Source organism: Macrobrachium nipponense, chromosome 3 (assembly GCF_015104395.2).
Source record: "Macrobrachium nipponense isolate FS-2020 chromosome 3, ASM1510439v2, whole genome shotgun sequence".
NCBI classification, from domain to species: Eukaryota; Metazoa; Arthropoda; class Malacostraca; order Decapoda; family Palaemonidae; genus Macrobrachium; species Macrobrachium nipponense.
This window is the reverse complement of record NC_087202.1, coordinates 81,108,135-81,128,729: the sequence shown is the minus strand read 5'-3', so window position 1 is coordinate 81,128,729 and position 20,595 is coordinate 81,108,135. Positions and strand designations below refer to the sequence as shown.

The following is a 20,595-nucleotide window of genomic DNA, read 5'->3' as shown; positions in this document are numbered from 1 at the left end:
CTCGAAATTCACTAGCAAACCCAGAGAAGCTGCTAGATTCAACGTTAAGCGTAAGTCCTCCAGACATTTCTCCTTGGACTTGGCCCTGATTAGCCAATCGTCCAAGTAGAGGGAAATCCTCACTCCCTCGAGATGAAGCCACTGAGCAACGTTCTTCATCAGCCATGTGAAGACTTGGGGGGCTGTGGAAAGGCCGAAGCATAGGGCCCTGAACTGAAAAACGTTCCCTCCCCACATGAATCTTAGAAATTTGCGTGACGAAGGATGGACCGGCACGTGGAAGTAAGCGTCCTGAAGGTCCAGTGACACCATCCAGTCCCCGGGACGAAGAGCTGCTAAGACTGATGAAGTCGTCTCCATAGCGAACTTCCTCTTCTTCACAAAGACGTTCAGGGCACTTACGTCCAGAACCGGCCTCCATCCTCCTGAGTTCTTGGGAACTAGGAACAGACGGTTGTAGAAACCCGCAGAAAGAGGGTCCTCTACCATCTCTATTGCCTCTTTCTCCAACATCAGCTCTACTGCTAGGGCGAGGGCTTGATTCATGAGTGGGTCTTTGTATTTGGCCACCAGCTCCCTTGGTGTGGTGGTCAAAGGGGGTGGTCTCGATATAAAGGGGAATGGATGGTATTCCCCTCTTGATTGATAGCGATGGGACCAGTTGTCCGCCCCCTTTCGTGCCCAGACGTCTGCAAAGTTCAGAAGTCTGGCACCCACAGTTGTCTGGAGGACACGCGAGCTATTTCTTGGCCCTAATAGACCGAGAGAAGGTCCTTCCTCTTCTAGGTGGTCTTGAACCTCTGGAGGAAGAAGAGCGGGACGAAGGGCCTCCTCAAAAGGGCTCTTGCCTACTCTGAGTGTCCTTCTTCGTTTTCTGTTGGAACGAAGGTTTCGGGATCCTAGCTGAGCGAGCCAGCATATCCTGCGTCGCTTTTGCTGACAACGAGCTGGAGATGTCATTGAGTATTTTCTTCGGGAAGAGTTGCGGAGAAAGTTGAGAATACAACAAGGAAGCTCTCTAGGCATGAGAAACAGCCTTGGTAAGAAAGGAGCAGAAAACCGCCCTTTTCTTTACTACTCCTGCGCCAAAAAGGGAAGCTATCTCCCCGGATCCGTCTCTCACTGCCTTGTCCATACAAGACAGCACTGCGTGAAGGTCTTCAGGTGAAAGAGTGTCTTGATCTTGAGTCCTCTTAGCCATGACTCCAAGGGTCCAGTCAAGAAAGTTAAAAACTTCTAAGACCCGGAACATTCCCTTCAGAAGGTGATCTAACTCGCTCATACCCCACGTCGTCTTCGCAGAATTAAGCGCCGAGCGACGTGCGGAATCAACCAACGAAGAGAAGTCCGAGTCTGCTGAAGAGGGAAGAGTCAGACCCAAGGGCTCTCCTGACTCATACCAGAACCCCATCTTACCCGTAAGTTTGGACGGGGGGAAAAGAAAATACGGTCTTCCCTTTCTCCTCCTTCGATACCAACCAATCGTCGAAGTTCTTAAGAGCCTTCTTCATCGACACCGTCGGTTTCATCTTAACGACTGAAGACTTCTTAGCCGTATTGGTCGTTGAAAATAAGGACGGAGGTGACGGAGGAGCAACGGCCGAAAGAGACTCCCCAAAATCTTGCAAGAGGAGGTCGGTCAGTCTCTTGTATGACGAAACTGAAGCATCCTTGGGCAAATCTTCCTCAGAATCCCCAAGATACTCTTCAGACGAATGACGTTTAGAAGTTTTACTGCCAGGAGGAGAGCTATTCCTCGGAGAGCGCCTGCTCGGAGAGCGCCTACTAGGCGAGCGCCTACTGGGAGAGCGCTTACAGGGAGAGCGCCTACAGAGAGAGCGTCTACTTGGAGAACGCCTACTTAGAGAGCGCCTACTTGGGGAGCGCCTACTAGGAGAGCGCCTACTTGGGGAGCGCCTACTAGGAGAGCGCCTACTAGCGGAAGCTCGCCTGTCGGAAACAAAGTCTATGTCCACAGATGAGCGCCTGGACAAGGGAGAGCGCCTATCAGGCTCTCTGCGCCTGCTAGGCTCTTGGCGCCTGCCATCCTCAAAACGCCTGCCAGGCTCTTGGCGCCTGTCAGACTCAAAACCCCTACCAGGCTCTTGACGCCTGCCACGGGGAGAAAAAACTTCCACGGAGGAGTCCCTGTCCGAAGCACGGCGCTTACAAGGCTCTGAGCGCCTATCCAATAGGGAGTAATCCAACGGAGAGGAATGCTTCCACTGGCGCCTACTAGGCTCCGAGCGCCCGTCAAAAGGAGAGCGGCTACCAGGCGAAGAACTCTTCCTTCGCTCCTGACGAGTACGAGGCTCTTGACGTCTGTCAAGCTCTTGACGCTTAACTGAAGAGGAGCGGAAATCCTGAGGAGAGCGCCTGTCAGGCTCCTTACGCCTGACATGCTCAATACTCTTGCTGGGGAGAGAGGAGAGCCTACTCGGAGAGTGATCCCGAACTTCAGCCTGCACTTCTGACGTCCTACTACGAGGCTCAATAACTACTCTAGCAGGAGGAGAGCGAGCAGAAGAGACGTTCTTTGATTTCTTCACCGGAAGCGAGGCGTCCTTCCGACGATGAGAAGACCTGGCAATAGAATCTGCTAAAGCCGCAATCTGCGCCTGCAGACCCGCCAAGATGCGCGCAGGAGACCTCTTGAATTCCTCTTCAGGAGACGTAGTCCGAGACCGAACAGGGGAAGCGTAAATAGAAGAATTCCTGGCTCTCTTGCGTTCCACTTCTGGTTCTTCCGCAAAGGATTCGGGGCTGGAAGGAAAGGCGCAAGGTGCTTTCCAGGGCCTCTTGAGAGGGCGAGACGACTCTGAGGCGCTCCATCTACGCTTAGGTGAAGGCGACGAAGATGACGAGAAACACTGGCGCAATAATTCCTTCTTGGCTCGATCCAAGGCAGCCTGGGAACGAGCAACAGGATCTGCCGAGGGGACGCCTGACCGGTGGGGGTTCTCCCTAACCTTCCTGCGGCTTTCGGCTTTCCTCCTCCTCTGGGTCTGGGAGTCTGGAAGAGGTCTAGGCCTGGAAGCGTTAGTGAGCCGGTCAGACGCACCCTCCACTGCACTAGGGGCACTGCACTGATCACTTGCACTATCACTCTTACCTTGTCGAGAGCGAGCGAAGCTCTCCTTACTCCTGATCGAGGCTCTCCCGGAAGCCACTTCCGAAAACGAATCTTCGGGTTCAAAGCTGGGCGCAGGGGCTGAAACAAGAGAAGGAACTACTTCTGCTACAGGGTTCTCAACGTCCATTTCACTGACTCTAGATCTACTTGAGCTCCTTGAAGAAGCCTTACGTGCCCTATCCTTCTCAAACTTCCTTAAATAAGCAGATAGAGCCTTCCATCCATCTTCATCTAAACTCTCGCACTCTTTACAAGGGTTAACAAAAGAGCATTCATTCCCCCTACAAACCATACATACGGAGTGAGGATCCAAAGCAGCCTTTGGAAGCCTCACTTTACAGTCACTCACTGAGCAAACTCTAAATAAAGAAGGTTTCTTAACCTCAGAATCATCCATGATTATTAATTCAAAGAACAATCCAAAAGAAAATCCAAATAACAATCCAAAAGCGTAAGCCAAGCCAACAAACAAAGGGTACTTCACCAAAATCCAATTCGTCGGCAACGAGAAAGAATCTAACTATCGTAAGGACTGAACAACAGGTGTTGTCCAGCCGGCGACAGAAAAAAATCTGACAAGAAAGGGGGACTGGTTCTTACACCCGCCACCCAGCGGCGGGTAAGGTAGATCACCTGACCTACCTGTAGCGTGTGCCGCGAGTTTTGAATTTTCTGTCGTGATGTCACAGACATAAGCTAAGTATATATCTGGCAGGGAAGTTCATGTACAAAACCTTCATTTCCAATATACCATGGTCTCTTGGTCTTTCCAAAAACCAGAGAGCTTAAGTTATCACAATGGATGGTGCAGTGCCTGTAAATGCTCTGAGGCTAACAAAGGGGTCTACATTTAAGTCTTGCAAAAGATGATTTCCTATCCAAGAATCAAAAGAAATAAAGGTATATAAACAAGCAAACTAAGCATTTGATTTATATAGGGTATAAAAAAGACAAAAAAAAAAAGAAGACACAAGAGTTTGCCAGAATGATCAGTGCTGCAAACACTCCCAGCAATAGGGCCAGCTTCCTCAGGAATTACCAAAACTAAATTGAACTGTTTGCATATTTGGCAGACATAATCCTTTCATCTAAGGCAGATTATACAACATGCATTATTGTCACCAAAGGGGATGCTGCACTTTGCAGCAAAGCTCAACAGTTTACTTCTAACCTGCAAGGTTGCACTCATAAAGAAGCAGACAAGAAGTCTTTTTGCACACTGCATATGCTGCAAAGCATGAAGACACCTCAAGTACAATCTATGCAGTTCAGACGCAGAAGTATTCGTCACAGCAGTATCTAGCATTGTAAAAATTAGTTTGGATAAATGAATTAAATTTGGGAGGGGAAGGGACATGAAGTGGATACCTATTCATGAAATTGCTACAGCATGGGAACAAAAGATTCAGCCCTTCCTTTCTTTTGAACACCGAGTAGGTGTGACACACTGTCTGCCTTTCATGGAAAGGGGAAGAAGCCTGTATGGCAAACTCGGACTGCATTTCAGCATGTAATACCCACCATCTCCAAACTAATTTCAGCACCAGTAGTTATAGAAGATGAAGACTTGCAAATCATCGAAAAGTTTGTGATGCTAATGTACGAAAGAAACAGTTCACATAAAGATGTAAATAAGGGTAGATTTAATCTCTTTGCACAGAAGCAAAGATCTTATGATTGCATTCCTCCCTACAATGGCTGCTCTTAGAGGACATTGCAAGAGATGCCTTTCAAGCAAGGCACATTTGGAGCCAATCTTTAGCATACCATCCAGCAATGCCCAGTCCAAGACACTGGGGATGGCAACAGATTGATGGTACCTGGGTTCCAAATAGGACAGATTTGCCTGCAGTAGCAGAATCTTGCCAAGAACTGAATAAGTATGGATGTAAGCAGGAATGCCATGGCAGGTGCAAGTACTACAACTCTGGGTTTTGTTGATCTCTTAATGACAGTAAGAATACCAAAATATGAATTCACAATCATTTTACATACAGTATGGAACAGAAACATTTTTAAAATATAGAGCAAATTTGCCACCACTTTTGAAATGTGTCAGCTATCTCAGAAACAGCCATAAATTGAGATGGCCAGAGGTTGATTTTGATTTAAAGGGATAATAAAGAGTTGCAATTTTTATTTACAGGGATAATAAAGAGTTGCTTGAAACACCATCTGCACTTTTCTTCCACCACCCTGTTCCACTAACCATACCAAAAGTTAGGTGTATGCTGTGTACCAATATATTGCTGGTAGCAACAATTTTTTTTGTTTTGGCTGTTGATTCTAATTCTCAAATCTGTGATGTTACATAATGTCCGTTTACAACAGAAAACACTAGTTCCTAAGAAAATGTTCAAATCTATGTTATCAGTAAGCCCTTAGGGGAACTTCAGAATGAGAAGTTCAATTGTACATAAGTGCAGTTTTAGCAGCATTACAAATTTTCCACTAAATTACACTAGAATACACAAACACATGTGCTACTGTACTGGGTATCTTGACTAACCCTGCATGTGTAGCAGTGTATCATACATATTTTAATGAGTCAATTGCTACAAACACAGGTATAGTCAAATACCCAGTACAGGGTGTTCCTGGTTATTGGCGGCATCGGTTAACGCCGCTTTGGTTTTATGGTATTTGGCTAACAATGATTTTAACCAGATTTTTGGCGCCTATATATATATTGCCCTGCCATTAACTGGGGACTGCCTTACAATAGCTATCCAGTTATCTAATTTCACTAGATAAGAGAGTGAGTCTTGAGCAACCCTGGGATACAATTAGATATTTTCAAGTATAAAGCTAGACAAGTCAGCTATGAACAGTGCTATTCAACAGTGCATGAGTGAAGCAGGCTGGGAGTGGAAGCTATTTCTCAGAGCTGAGTGATGCAACAAGGGTCTACTTACTACTGTGCATTTCACTTTTGACTCATTTGTTTCAAGCACTATCATAAATATTTCTTTTGCCTGTTTACCTCTCATCTGAAGAGAAAAAGTTTATTTAATTGGCCTTGTGACACTGTTCACCAACAAATACTTTGTCATACTGTACTTAGTGTGTCTTATGGTACCACTGTAAAATATACTATAACCTTTATTCTATCTTCTCTTTGTACCTTGCATATAAATGTATTGTATATAAAGAATCTGATTTACAGCACAAATACAGGCCAATTCTGTACTGTTCATCTTTTCTCTAACTGCTTAGTCAGTATTTATCCAAGTCGCCTGATGTAATTAGTAACCTACCACCAAACATGAATAGTGTTTCTTTTGAGTTACTACTGAGTGTGCTATGCTACATATCACTAGTAAATTTTGTGTGCTATTTAAACAGAGTTCAGTTAAACATTTATTCAGTGGTACATTACCTTTCACAGGCTTCTTGCGTCCTCTCACCATACGTGCACTAGCAGCCCGCCTCTTGTAAGAACGTGGACCTGGAGAAAAGTATCCCATGATTATCATACCACAAAAACAGCCCATATTTATACCACTTCATGAAACCCAGAAAATGAGATTTTCAAAATTAGAATCTACATAATTTCTAATACAAACCCCATCAGTTTATAGGTGCCTAATTCTGTGATACACAGTTCCCCTGACATAAAAAGAAAGATGACTATCACTTGGCACACTATTCCTCCAAGCAGTGCCTTTTGCAATAATAGTGGTAAGGTAACTCCCTGCATTTTCTACTTACTAAAAGAGGTGTGGTGCCAAGAAAAAAGCAATGATGGTAGGTATATGTCGAAAAATATATTTCAGTCTTAAAAATATTATTTGTTAAACCTAACTCAACCAGTTTATATGGGCTATTTAGGTAACCAGGTTTTCCTGTTGTAAGTAAAATAAATTATAACCAAGGCACAAAGGTCAACAACCTTCTGAATGAGGTTAGGAAATCAGATCCTCTCTGTACAAATATGGGGTCATAGGTTGGTCTGGCACCATGTAGCAGGACCACAAAATACCTGCAAAAAATCAAACAAATCATAAAGACCCCATCAGCCACATGGGGATCTTATACAGTGAATGCTATGATCTTAGGCTAAAAGGAATATGGGTCAGAGGGTAAAATTAATATGACCCCCCAACCTTTTCCATTTGACCCAAAATCAGAAAATAAAGAATTTGGCATGTCTAGCAATCACTACCCTAAAGACATGTTAGTTCAGTGGCCACCAGTCAAGTGTGCAAATCCAACTTCATGACCTAGGATGCTTGAATTTTTTATGAGTCCTTCTTGGATAACTTTACCTGCCAGGAGGGGATAAAAATTGACAGGCACAACTTTAAGAGAGGAATACTTGCCAGAGTCATCATCAAGTAACCAGCACATATAGTCACTGCTTGAGTTGGTAGAAGACATATTTTGTTCCCATTTCCTCAAAGGAAGAGAGTAGGTACTGTATTTCCCAGCATATTAGATGCACTTTTTTATTTTAATGTACCAAAAAACTGCCCTGCATCCAATGAAGCCGTCATTGAAAAATAAGCCTACCTTAATTAGTATAACAAAAATTGTGTTACTCATATAAAGTATGAAATCATATGTAAATTTACACTTGCCTTTCAAGGAAACTAAATGAAATTTACCATAAATAAACAATGGTTATGTGTTACTGTGACAAGCCACCAGTTTGGTGATTTGATTTTGTTTACATCAACTCATTGAGCAAAGGGCTGACTGCTGACATATCTTGAGCAATTTTTCGTAAATTTGTGATAAGTAACTAGTATGTAATAATTCCGCAAGCTTTCAATATTTCATTATACACAAATAACAAACTTATGAAAAATTGCTTATGATATGTAGGCAGTTAGCCTGGCAATTATTTGTAAACAATATCAAGCATTATCCTAGTGTCCTGCTGCAGTAACATAAAAGCGAGTGTAAATTTACATCATAGGGGTGCATCTTATGAGGGGGTGCATCTTATACACCGGCAAATACCGTAAGCATCTAAGGATCATGGATATATACTGAAAGCAAGCTTTCAGTATGTATCCAGTATATATCCTCTAAAGTTGTGAAACATCCATTGCACCTCACTACAGTGCATGTCTATGTACGTACTCTTAAAACTTGTAATGTGGTAGAACTGTGCCAATGAACAGCTGACAATGATCACTTCCTCTATGTGAACAATAGTAGAGATTACTTTTGGTTTTGCAGAAACAGCAGTCTGGGCTAAGATTTCACTATTAATAAGACATCACCAAACACATCTTTTGCAAACAAGGTTACAAGATCTGATAATACTGGAAAGATATGAGCATTGTTATCTGGATGCAAATAGAGGGATAATCACCTGAATTGCTGTGTCGGACAGCTCCTATAGAATGTGAAATGGTCTGAGGAGTAGACTTGAGGACAATAGCCACTTGCACATGACACAAAATTATCTGACATCTAACCAAGGTGATCCCTGTCTTATGGAATACTGAAAGCCATGATTTACCTTTAAACATCCAAAAAATGTCTAGTCTATCTAGCCAAGGCTGGCAGAAAACTTGAGTAAATCCTTAAATGAAAAAGTCCTCAAAAGTTTGTGGAGATTACATGTTGCTGATACCCAAACAGACAGCTTTCTATGCTTGTCAATGAACTGCCCCTCCCAGTAAGAGTAGACAGCAAAAGGATGAGGGGTAGTACCCCTACAAACATAGTTCCAAAAATGATATTGTTAAACTACAATAAAGTTTTGTACATACTACCTGGCAGATATATACTTAGCTATAGTCTCCAACGTTCCCGACAGAATTTCAAATCTCGCGGCACACGCGACAGGTAGGTCAGGTGGTCTACCTTACCCGCCGCTGGGTGGCGGATGTACGAACCCACTCCCGTAAGCTTGTCAGATTTTTCTCTTCCACCTGTCTCCTGAGGGGAGGCTGGGTGGGCCATTAAATCGTATATATCTGCCAGGTAAGTATGTACAAAACTTTATTGTAGTTTAACAATATCATTTTTGTACATGAACTTCCCTGACAGATATATACTTAGCTGATTGGCACCCTTGGTGGAGGGTAAGAGACAGCTCAATAATACAGGTAAGACGGGAAACAACTAATGTTGTAGGATATAAAAACCTTGGTTCTCACCTTTTCAGGATGAAGACTTCATAGATACTATCTCTGAGTCTGCATTGCCTGGAGAGCTACAGCTAGGCCGTGACCTGATGCTGAAAGACTCTCGGATCTACCACTGGGGATATGTGATCCCCTATTGTGGTAGAATCCAAGTCGGATGCTGTTAGAGGGACCTTGTCCGCTTACCTAACAGATCCTTACCAACTAACCTCTGCAAGGAGTCCCCAAAACCCACCAGACCACCTAACCAAAATACAAAGGGTTAATATTACGACAAAAAGAGGTGCCTCCTGCAACCTCTTTCAGACAACCAAAAAACAACAATATTAAATATAGGGTAAACCATCATAAAAATTTACACGAGGATAAGTTTCAGCTCCCTGCCCCAGCACCGAATCCGCCGATACGAAAGGACCCAAGGCGAAGCATTTATCATATGTGATTTTTTACATCAAGTAGGTAGTGGTTTGCGAAAAACCGATTTGCATCTCCAAAAAGTCGCCTCCATCAAGTTCCGCACAGACATATTTTTTCTGAATGCAAGCGAAGTTGCGATGGCTCTCACCTCGTGAGCTTTCACTTTCAGTAGTCTAAAATGATCTTCCTTACAGGCAACATGTGCCTCTGTAATAAGGCTTCTCAGAAAAAAGGAAAGAGCATTCTTCGACATGGGCCGAGTGGGGTCCTTTACGGAGCACCAAAGCACATCTTGATTAGCCTTAAGTTGTTCCTTCCTCTTAAGGAAATACATCATTAATTCTCATAGGGCAAAGAGTTCTTTCAGGCTCTTCCCCTACTAGAAAAGATAAACTACGAACTTCAAAGCTCCTGGGCCAAGGGCGTGATGGGTTTTCATTCTTTGCCAGGAAACTTGGAAGAAATGAACACACCATAGAATCTTCCTTAAACCCTACATTGCCCTCAATAGCTTGGAGCTCACTCACTCTCTTAGCTGTAGCTAGGGCCAAAGGAAGATAGCCTTCTTCGTCAAATCCTTGAAAGAGGCTAAGCCAGGAGGTTCGAATCTAGACGATCCAAGGAATTGTAGGACTACGTCGTAGATTCCAGTTCGGTACTATGAGGACGCTTAATGGTTTCAAATGATCTAATAAGATCATGCAGGTCCTTATCATCGGATATATTTAAGCCTCTATGCCGAAATACCGCCGCCAACATACTGCGGTATCCCCTTAATAGTTGACACAACCAGATGACATTCTTCTTTGAGGAAAAAAAATAAGGAAATCCGCAATTTGGGTCACAGAGGTACTGGAAGAGGAAATGTTCTTCCTCTTGCACCAACGTCTGAAGACATCCCACTTTGACTGGTATACACGCAAGGTGGAAGGTCCTCCTCGCTTCTTGCGATTGCTTTAGCAGCTGTTGCTGAAAAAGCCTTTCGCTCTGACCAAACTTTGGACAGTCTGAAACCAGTCAGACTGAGAGCGAGGAGATTTTTGTGGTACCTGTCGAAGTGGGGTTGTCTGAGTAGATCGCTCCTTAGCGGGAGCGATCTTGGAAGGTCCACCAACCATTCCAGTACCTCTGTGAACCATTCTTGGCCGGCCAAAAGGGAGCGATTAAGGTCATTCTCGTTGAATCGGACTCTACGAACTTCTTGATGGTTAGCCCCAGGATCTTGAAGGGGGAAACGCGTAGACGTCGAGTCCGTTCCAGTCTAGAAGAAGAGCATCTATTGCTACTGCCTCTGGATCCGATATCGGAGAGCAGTAAGGATCCAGCTCTTGTTCTTTGACGTGGCAAAGAGGTCTATGTGTGGCCTGCCCCATAACTTCCACAGGTCTCTGGCATACATCCAGATGAAGGGTCCCACTCTGTGGGAAGGACCTGATCTTTCCTGCTGAGGAGATCTGCTCTTACATTCCTTTCTCCCTGCACGAACCTGGTGAGAAGCTTGATTCCTCTTTCTTTCTGCCCACAGAAGAAGGTCTCTTGCTGTCTCGTACAGGGAGAAGGAATGCGTCCCCCCCTCCCCCGTTTCCTGATGTATGCCAGAGCTGTAGTGTTGTCCCGCGTTGACCTGCACTACCGATCTTCTGACTTTGGGCTCGAAAGCCTTCAGAGCCAACCACACAGCCATCAACTCCTTTCTGTTGATGTGCCAGGCTACCTGGTCCCCCACCCAGGTACCTGACACTTCGCTGTTCAGAGTTGCACCCCACCCCATGTCCGACGCGTCGGAGAACAACACCAGGTTGGGGGTCTGTGATTGAAGAGACAGTCCCTTCGCAAAGAGGTTGGGATCTGTCCACCATAAGAGATGTTTCTTGATGTCCTGGGATAACGACAGGGAGAACGTCAAATCCTGAGAACGACGACTCCAATTCCGATGAAGAAAGAATTGGAGTGGTCTCAGGTGCAACCTTCCTAGGGAAACGAATTGCTCCAGAGAGGAGAGCGTCCCCAGCAGACTCATCCCACTCCCTCACTGTGCATACTTCTTTCCCTAAGAAGGTTGTTACTCTCTCGAATCCTCGGGCTATCCTTTCCTGCGAGGGAAAAGCCCGAAAACTCAGAGAGTTCATCTGTATCCCGAGATACACACACTCTTGCTCGGGAATTAGTGATGACTTCTTGAAATTGACGAGAAGTCCCAAAGCCTTCGTCAATTCTAAAGTTACTTGTAAGTCCTTCAAACAACGATCTTCTGAATTGGCCCTTATTAGCCAATCGTCGAGGTACATGGATATCCTCACCCCTTTCAAATGAAGCCATTGAGCCATTCCTCAAATCCCCGTGAACACTTGATGGGGCCGTCGAGAGGCCGAAACACAGAGCCCTGAACTGAAAAATTTTCCCCCCCATCATGAATCTGAGAAACTTCCTCGAGGAAGGATGGATCGGTACGTGGAAGTAAGCGTCCTGTAAATCCAAGGAAACCATCCAGTCCCCTGGACGAAGTGCTGCCAGCACTGATGAAGGCGTTTCCATCGTGAACTTCTTCTTTTCTACGAAGAAGTTCAGGGCGCTTACATCCAACACCGGTCTCCATCCCCCTGAGGAACTTCGGAACTAGGAAAAGGCGGTTGTAAAGCCCATGATGATGGTCTGTCACTAGTTCGATAGCCCCCTTCTCCAGCATCTGATCTACTGCTAGATGGAGAGCTTGATTCATGATGGGGTCTCTGTACCTGGCCGTCAGTTCCCTTGGGATGGTCGTCAAGGGAGGTCTTTCGACGAAAGGGATGAGGTAACCTCTCCTCAAAATAGAAAGGGTCCAAGGATCCGCCCCTTTTTGGGCCCAGACTTTCTGCAAACTCTAAGAGTCTGGCGCCCACCGTTGATTGAAGGACTTGCAAGTTATTTTGGGGGCTTTAACAGACTTGGCGAAAGTCTTACCCCTTCTTGAAGGTCTACGACCTCTAAACGTAGAGGTCTTGATGAAGATGCCCCTCGAAAGGGTTTCTCGAACACTTGCCTTTTCCTTCTTAGCCTTGGTAGGGAAGGAAGGGCGAGGTTTCCTTGCCGACTGTGCCAAAAGGTCCTGGGTGGCTTTGGCCGAAAGTGACCTCGAAATGTCCTGCACTCGATGTTTCGGGAACAACTGAGTAGACAGAGGAAGCAAACAGCAAAGAAGACCTCTGAGCATGGGAGACCGACTTCGTTAAGAAGGAACAATAAACCGACCTCTTCTTCACGATCCCGGCCCCATAAAGGGAGGCGATTTCACTCGCTCCGTCTCTTACCGACTTGTCCATACAAGACAAAACACACATAAGATCTTCTGGCGAAATTGACTCTGGCACTTCAATTTTCTTGGCTAGGACTCCCAACGACCAATCAAGGAAGTTAAATACTTCTAGCACTCTAAACATACCTTTGAGCAAATGATCCAATTCATTCATTGCCCAAGTCGTCTTAGCAGAGTTAAGGGCAGTTCTCCTTGTCGAATCTACCAGTGCCGAAAAATCCGAATCAGCCGAAGACGGTAGACCCAATCCTAAGGGCTCTCCTGTTTCGTACCAGAAACCAGCGCGTACTGGAATAACTTCGAAGGAGGAAAAGCGAACAGTCGTTTTCCCCGCTTCTTCTTTGGAAGCCATCCAGGAACCAAAACTCCTCAGTGCCTTCTTCATAGAAAGAGTTGGCTTCATCCTACACAAGAAGAACTCTTCGCTGTCTTCGCCGTTGAAAAAAAGTGAGTGAGGAGAGGAGGAGCCGTAGGCGTAAGGGAATCCCCAAAAACTTGTAAAAGTAGCTCTGTAAGCTTCTTGTAAGAAGAGACAGCAGCAGAAGTGTTCGGTTCCTCATCCGAACCTTCTAGGACGTCTTGTCGAGGCGAGCGCGGAAGATCCTTAGGTGACGAAGGGATCCTAGCAGGAGTTGAGCGAGAGGTTGGAGAACGCCCTCTCCTTAGAAGAGTTCACATCCACTGGAGAACGATGAGAAGATCTGGGAAGTCTACGATGAGACTCCCTCTTCGAGGTATACGGAATCTCAGCCGAAGGAGAGGTAGGGCTCCTACTCCGAGAATCCTCGGAAACATCCCAACAGGTGCGCTTACGAGGAGGCGAGCGCCTACTATACTCTATGCGCCTATCCTGAGGCGAGCGGCTGCCAGGAGAAGAGCGCCTATCGAGAGCAGAGCGCTTGCGCGGCTCTCCATACCTGTCCAGTTGCGTAACGATCAACGGAAGTCCGACTGGAAGGCGAAATGCGCCTACTAGGAGAAGGCTGCGTTGCGAGTACTCTTGACGTCTAACAAGAGCGGGTAAACATTCAGGAGAAGGGCGCTTCAAAACTAACGAGCGCCTACTTGGAGAAGGGCGCTTCCGGGATTCCTGGTGCCTACCAGAGACAAACGGTCAGGAGAAGTGCGCCTAGAAGCGGGAGAGCGCCTACACGGAGAAGGGCGCTTGAAAGACTCTTGTTGTCTGCCCCTAGGAGAATTAATCAGGAGGAGTATGACGCCTTAAAAGAGACGAGCGCCTACTAGGAGATCTATGTGCAGTAGGCTCTTGGCGCCTACCTTGCGGGGAGCGGCTAACAGTAGGCCGTCTATCATGCACACGGAACCTCTACCAGACTCTAGATGCCTGTCAGGAGAGAATCACGATCCGACACTCGAGGAGAGTGACATCTGGAAGAAGAACGCCTACTTGTATAAGGCGCCTTCTAGAATTTCTGAGGCTGCTGAGGAGGAAGTTTCACGCGAGGGAGTTGAAGAAATCGCGTGATGAGCAGGTGCAGTGCGCTTACCGGAAGCGGGAATCCAATCTGGAGAAAAAACTTCTTTCTCCATAGAGCGTCCTACCGATGTTTGGCGTCTTGAAATCGAAAGAGAGCCAGGCGAGCGAGGGCGCTCACGCGAGCGAGGGGGCGCTCACTCGAGCGAGGGCTCTCAAACACGCGAAGCCCCCCACCTTCATACGAAACCTCCCCATATGAAGGAGAACGATCCTCTGAAGAGCGGCGCCTAGATCTCTTGATCGGAAGAGAAACGTCCTTCTTCCTACGATCTAACTGCTAGAGAGTCTGCTAGCGCCGTGATCTGAGCTTGAAGTCCCGCGAGTACTCTCGTAGGAGAATCTTCTTGTTCTTCCTCGGAAGCAGCGCCGAGCACGGAGCGCGAGAAGAAGAACGATCACAGGATTTCTTGGGTTTCTCGCCTCCACCGACGATTCTTCCGGGAAAACCTCCGGACTAGAAGCCAAAGGACTGCAGGAGCCTTCCAAGCCCTCTTCAACGGGCGCGACGCATCCGGGGAGTTCCAACCTCTCTTCGGAGAGGGAGACGACGAAGAGGAGAAGCATTGGCGTAGGAGCTCCTTCTTGTAGCGATCCGAGGCAGCCTGGGAGCGTACTTCAGGATCTGCCGAGGGACGCCTGACCGGTGGGGGCTCTCCCTAGCCCTCCTGCGGCTTTCGACTTTCCTACTCCACTGGAACTGGGAGTCTGGAAGAGGTCTAGGCCTAGAGGCACTAAGGAGCCGGTCAGACGCACCCTCCACAACAACTGGGGACACTGCACTGATCACTAACACTCTCCTTACCTTCCAACTGACGAATCTTCTGATCCATAGAACGATTCTTGGCTTTCAGAGCTGCCGCCTCCGAAGGCGAATCTTCGGCTTCGGTGCGGGGAGCCGGGGCTGCAACTTGGGAAGAAGGTTCTAATTCTACGTTAGTACTATTAGGATCCACATCCAACTCACTCATTCTAGATCTGCTAGAACTTCTAGAGGAAGCCTTACGCACTCTATCACGTTCCAACTTCCTAACATAAGAAGAGAGAGCCTTATATTCTTCTTCATTCAATCCTTACATTCATTACAAGGGTTAGCAAAAGCACATTCATTCCCCCTGCATTTCATGCAAACCGTGTGGGGGTCTACCGAAGCTTTCGGCAACCTCACCTTACATCCTTCATTCACGCAAACCCTAAACAAAACCGAAGTTTTAACTACCGATTCTAGATCAGACATCGTTAAAGAAAATCAAACTCAAAATCCAAACTGGTCCACAATCAGCGTATGCCAGCCAACCAAAGCGAATACGTCACCAAAAGAAGTCCAAATTAACTCAGGCAAGCGAGAATCGAAAAACTATCGAGAGGAACCGACAACAGTTGTTATCGTTCCCGCGACAGAGAAAAATCTGACAAGCTTACGGGAGTGGTTCGTACATCCGCCACCCAGCGGCGGGTAAGGTAGACACCTGACCTACCTGTCGCGTGTGCCGCGAGATTTGAAAATTCTGTCGGAACGTCGGAGGACTATGCTAAGTATATAATCTGTCAGGGAAGTTCATGTACAAAACTGGAAATTTCTTGCCATATCTTGAACACATTAGGTGAAATGTAGGATTGACAGTTGGAAACCTGGGCACTTGTAAAAGGATGGGTTGAGTTAAAAACAACTATGTACTACAATCTCACTAGAATTTAGAATGTTCTTTCGAAGAGAAATTAACAAAAGGAATTTACAATACATCAATTCATTACTTGAACTGCACCACTTACTGGAATCTTCACTGTCAAGGTCATCATCAATGGCATCATCCTCTGTTTCTTTAAGTTCAACCTTGACATCTTGAATGATTTCATAAAGGCGGTCTTCACTCAACTTAACTTTGTTACCTGATGCGTTATCAGCTGAGAAAAATAAGGTTAATAATATTCACATAAGTACATTATATATTATTATCATTATCATTATTATCACTATTATTATTATTACATATTATTATTCTGAAGATAAACTATATACATACTGAAGTATGATAAGGCTACTAATGCTGCAAGACTCCTGAAAGTCTTACAAGAAAAATCTGATATAAACTCAGAGACCTGAACAAGACATAAATGTTCACAATAATACCAAAATTTGCAAAAATCACTTAAACATTTTCCAAAACAAAATAAATCTTACTACAGTTTATTTCATGAAATAAAATCAGTATAGGATTATCAACAAAGCTCAGGATAGGACTCTATAAATCATTGTTACTTAAAGACAAAAAAGAACTTTTGCCCCCCAAAAAGCAGAAATATTATTTCAAGCTATGAATGATACATATATGAGATAAGGTAACAGTCTAACTTTAAGTCTATCCCATAGCAAATTTCAACAGAACAATAGCCATATTTGAATAAAAAATACTGGAAATCTTATCACTTTACAGTGTTTTATAAAAAATATATTATATGACCATAACTCAATTCTGACTACAATAACCTCACAAACATAGGAATAACCGTTGATATGACTAAAAATCACTAAAGAATCATTTAATCGGCTAAAATATAGAACTTTTGAACCCCCATTAATCATATGGCGTTTTAAACAGATTATCAAAGAATACTCATCCCATCAATAAATAGTGTTAATAATATGTTCTAGAGAGAAATTTGTTTACACATGCAGTAGGATAATGACATTACTGAAGAATAGATGTACCAGTACTTCTTAACCTGACTTTTGGACTAGTACTCATAAAAAGCCAAATCTTAACCAATACAAAAAAAAACTAATCATCAGAAAGACACCCAGTGAATGTACTGTATTCACTTTGATACTTCTTGGTAACTGACATAGGCACAAACAGTACCTCCTGCAAGTTTCTTGTTAAGGTAAAACCTGTTACAAAAAGTGAAGAAATTGACATACCTTCAAAAAGTTTTCTGAACTTTGCTTGTGTAGCCAAACTGGTGTCCACAAATTCAACCACTTCATCCAATTTTGCAACACAAGGACCACACACATGATGAGGTAAAGCATCACGATTACTAACCTGCAAGTTCAAATTTACAATGGTTGGATTAAAAATCATATGAAAAACTTAGCGAACAACTACTGCCTATACGTAATCTTGTATGGCTCCCTTAAGATTGCTAATGGTGCTAGTATTGTCTTTATAGTTCCTGGAATAAAAACTATATGCCAAATGCTTAGCTGAAATGTTCATCAAATGTATTTACCTGCTCAGAAGTCATCCATTACCTCCCACCAGCAATAAAACCAATCGCAAGAATCCTAAGAATACGTATAGTATTAATAACTGAAGAATTTGAGTATACAGTCATTTTGAATAAAGTAAGCCAAGTAATTTTTTTTTAATATCTCATTTGGAAGGGGGCTGCTTGTGGATTGGCTGACCAAGTGTTGTTTTAAGAAGAAATGGACCGTAAGTTTCAATGCTGATTTGGAAGAGGCAGTCTCACAGAAAGTGTGTATTTCTGTAAGATGACAATGCTAGCCCCATCATCCAGCTAAACCAGTGGTTTTTTCTACATTCCTATTTTCTTATTTCTGGACTACCAAATAAAAATTATATTTGTATTTTTCATTGTTTTCATCTCTATAAATTCTGGAGGTATGATATAGGTATTTGATGTAATGTTGGGAGGATCCAGGCAAGGTTGAGGTGCAACACCCTAGAAAAGGTTAGGTTACAGGAAGTTTTCGATAGGAAGTAGTCCTGCTGAAGTGTTTTTAATTTGCTTTTAGGCAAGGCTACAACAGCACCCTAGTTCTTGCCAGTCAGCAAACATATTTGCCACCTTTTGCTTGTATTTTTGTTTATGTTTATGCCTTTTGTTTGTGTTCATGATATTTACAGCCTTTTGTTTGTTTAAAATCTTCCCCAAGGAGTTGGGACTAAGAATAAACATGGTTGGCAATTTACAAGTAAGCAGATAGTTACTGAACTAGAGGGGCACAGTAGCCATCTTCAGCTTTATCCATAAAGGGGCTGGATCGTGTCAAGATTAGCAAACCCACTATTTTTCAAGACAGTATTATACAACGTTGATTTATATAGCCCATACATATACATATACATATATATATATACATAGGGTAAATGACCGAGCAGCGACATAGTGGCCACCAATCCCAGAATGTGGTCACCTTCCCAAAAAAGTACTTGAATTCACTGCCATAAGCATCTGTCAAGAGTTGTGGCCTATCCAGGTAGCATGCCGAGATGAGATTTCTACGCTCCTCTTGAAGTAGGCGTTTTCTCCCAAATTACGAAATAATGGCATCTAATTCAAGCGCTTTTACGGGAAGTGGCCATGTTCCGAGAGAGGTGGCCGCTACTATGTCGCCATTCAGTCATTTATCCTAGTATGCCAGCTATAGAATTGAATAGAATACTACTAGTAGACTTGAATATAGGGTTTAGGCCAAAGGCCAAGCACTGGGACCTACCTATGAGGTCATTCTGTGCTGAAATGAAAATTGACAGTAAATGGTTTGAAAGATGTATAGTGGGAGGAACCAATTGTTAGTACAAGACGAGGAAAGTAAAATGGAAGAAATAGCCTAGGCTACCTATACCTAAATATGAAAGGAGGCACAGTAAAAGGAATGGAGTTGCAGCTGGTGGTATAAGGAAGGGACGCTGCAAAGAACAGTAATTATAATGCCTACAGGGCACAGCATGAGGAGCACTGATGGCAAAAAACAAAAACAAGAGAGAGCCTCCCAATTAGCTAGCTAGTAAGGTAGGTAGGTAGGCTAGTATAGAGGTTACGATGTTACGTTGCATCCGTGTACCTATACAGTCTCTGACCTTAGTTTATTTAGCCTTTAAGTCTTTAAAAAATACAAGTAGTGAGTCTGAAATTAAAGAATGACATCATTACCATGAAATTAAGTGAACATAAATTAACATTCATGTTTACGACCTTCAACCATAAACAAACCCACATCAGTCAAAGACAGACCAAAACAAATACAGGGTGTACAAAAAACTTCACACTCACAATCACCCTCACGTATTTCTTGATAATTGCCACCAAATTCCTCTCTCCGCATTGATTTTCGAATAAATGTATTAGGTCTTGACTCTCCGTGCCGCAGAGCCTGCATAGGCGATCTATTTGGTCAAACGAAGAACCCATGTTTGCGAGGTTGAATAAATCATACTTATTTCGCGGATCTTTCTTCCCTTGGCATCATCTTCTTCTTCTCTTCCAGTAAGAGATCTGGACTGGATGCTGGATCTGACTCGAGAGTAAAGCGGCCCACACACGCTCAAATTTTTGGTTAAATTATTTTATGTCAAATTATTTGACGGTTTGACGTTCGCCCTACACGCTCAAACTTCTCATCAAATTTCCATTTTGCTCCTGAGTGTCATCATGGATGCATATACAGCGTTGGCTCTTGGCTTAGCGTTGAAGAGCACACAGAAACGAAAGTGGGCCCAGCAATGGTATTTGTGTCGTGAACGATTTTGTCATGCTCCTTTATTAAATGAACAGAATTAGTAAACCCGATGTTTTCAAGAACTTTTATTTTTTTTAATTCTTTTCGGAAGCTCGTCCGCAGTGATTTTATTTTCTTCTTCAGCTCCTCCTTCGTCCCTTCCGGATAATAACCACGGAATTTCTGTAGAAGAGTCTCATATGCCATATCTTTTTTTATTTCTGTCACTATAACAGTCACTTTTAATGTTCCAAAGTTGTGGTAAACTTCTATAAACATCAATAAGCTCAAGAAGAAATTTCTTTTCATGTTTTGTTGGAGCCAAGATGACGATGAGCCGCGCACGTCCTCCTCAGATTATGTCTAATCACTAACTAATTTGCGCAAATTATTGCTAGGTACCACACACGCACAAATTATTTGACGTTGGCTCAAAAAATATCTACTGAAATCAGATCAGTAAAAAAATTTGACATCAAACCTTTAAGGCCATCAAATTACGCCACACACGATCAAATTCATGTCAAATAATTTGACATAAAAAAATTGGACCAAAAATTTGAGCGTGTGTGGGCCGCTTAAAGGGGAATTGTAGCTCATAAACGAGATATATCAGCTCCTTATATATATTAGCTCAAGCAATATTCGTGCTCCAACTTTTAATAATATTGTTTATTCTCGTTA

At 43.9% G+C, this 20,595-nt stretch overlaps 1 protein-coding gene across 4 annotated transcripts in view; it reads right to left on the bottom strand.

Moving 5' to 3' along the window:
• Positions 1 to 19,717, bottom strand: part of LOC135221849 (zinc finger protein 141-like) — a 54,885-nt gene extending 35,168 nt beyond the window's left edge. The window contains exons 1-4 of one of the 4 annotated variants that reach the window (XM_064259778.1): positions 19,473 to 19,717; positions 17,365 to 17,488; positions 16,218 to 16,349; positions 6,513 to 6,581 (exon numbers count right to left, since the gene is read on the bottom strand). In XM_064259778.1, coding sequence (XP_064115848.1) covers positions 6,513 to 6,581; positions 16,218 to 16,349; positions 17,365 to 17,488; positions 19,473 to 19,604 — 457 coding nt within the window. In that variant the 5' untranslated portion in view covers positions 19,605 to 19,717. The other 3 variants (XM_064259777.1, XM_064259776.1, XM_064259779.1) reach the window with 3 other exon arrangements.
• Between the last annotated feature and the right edge of the window lie 878 nt (positions 19,718 to 20,595).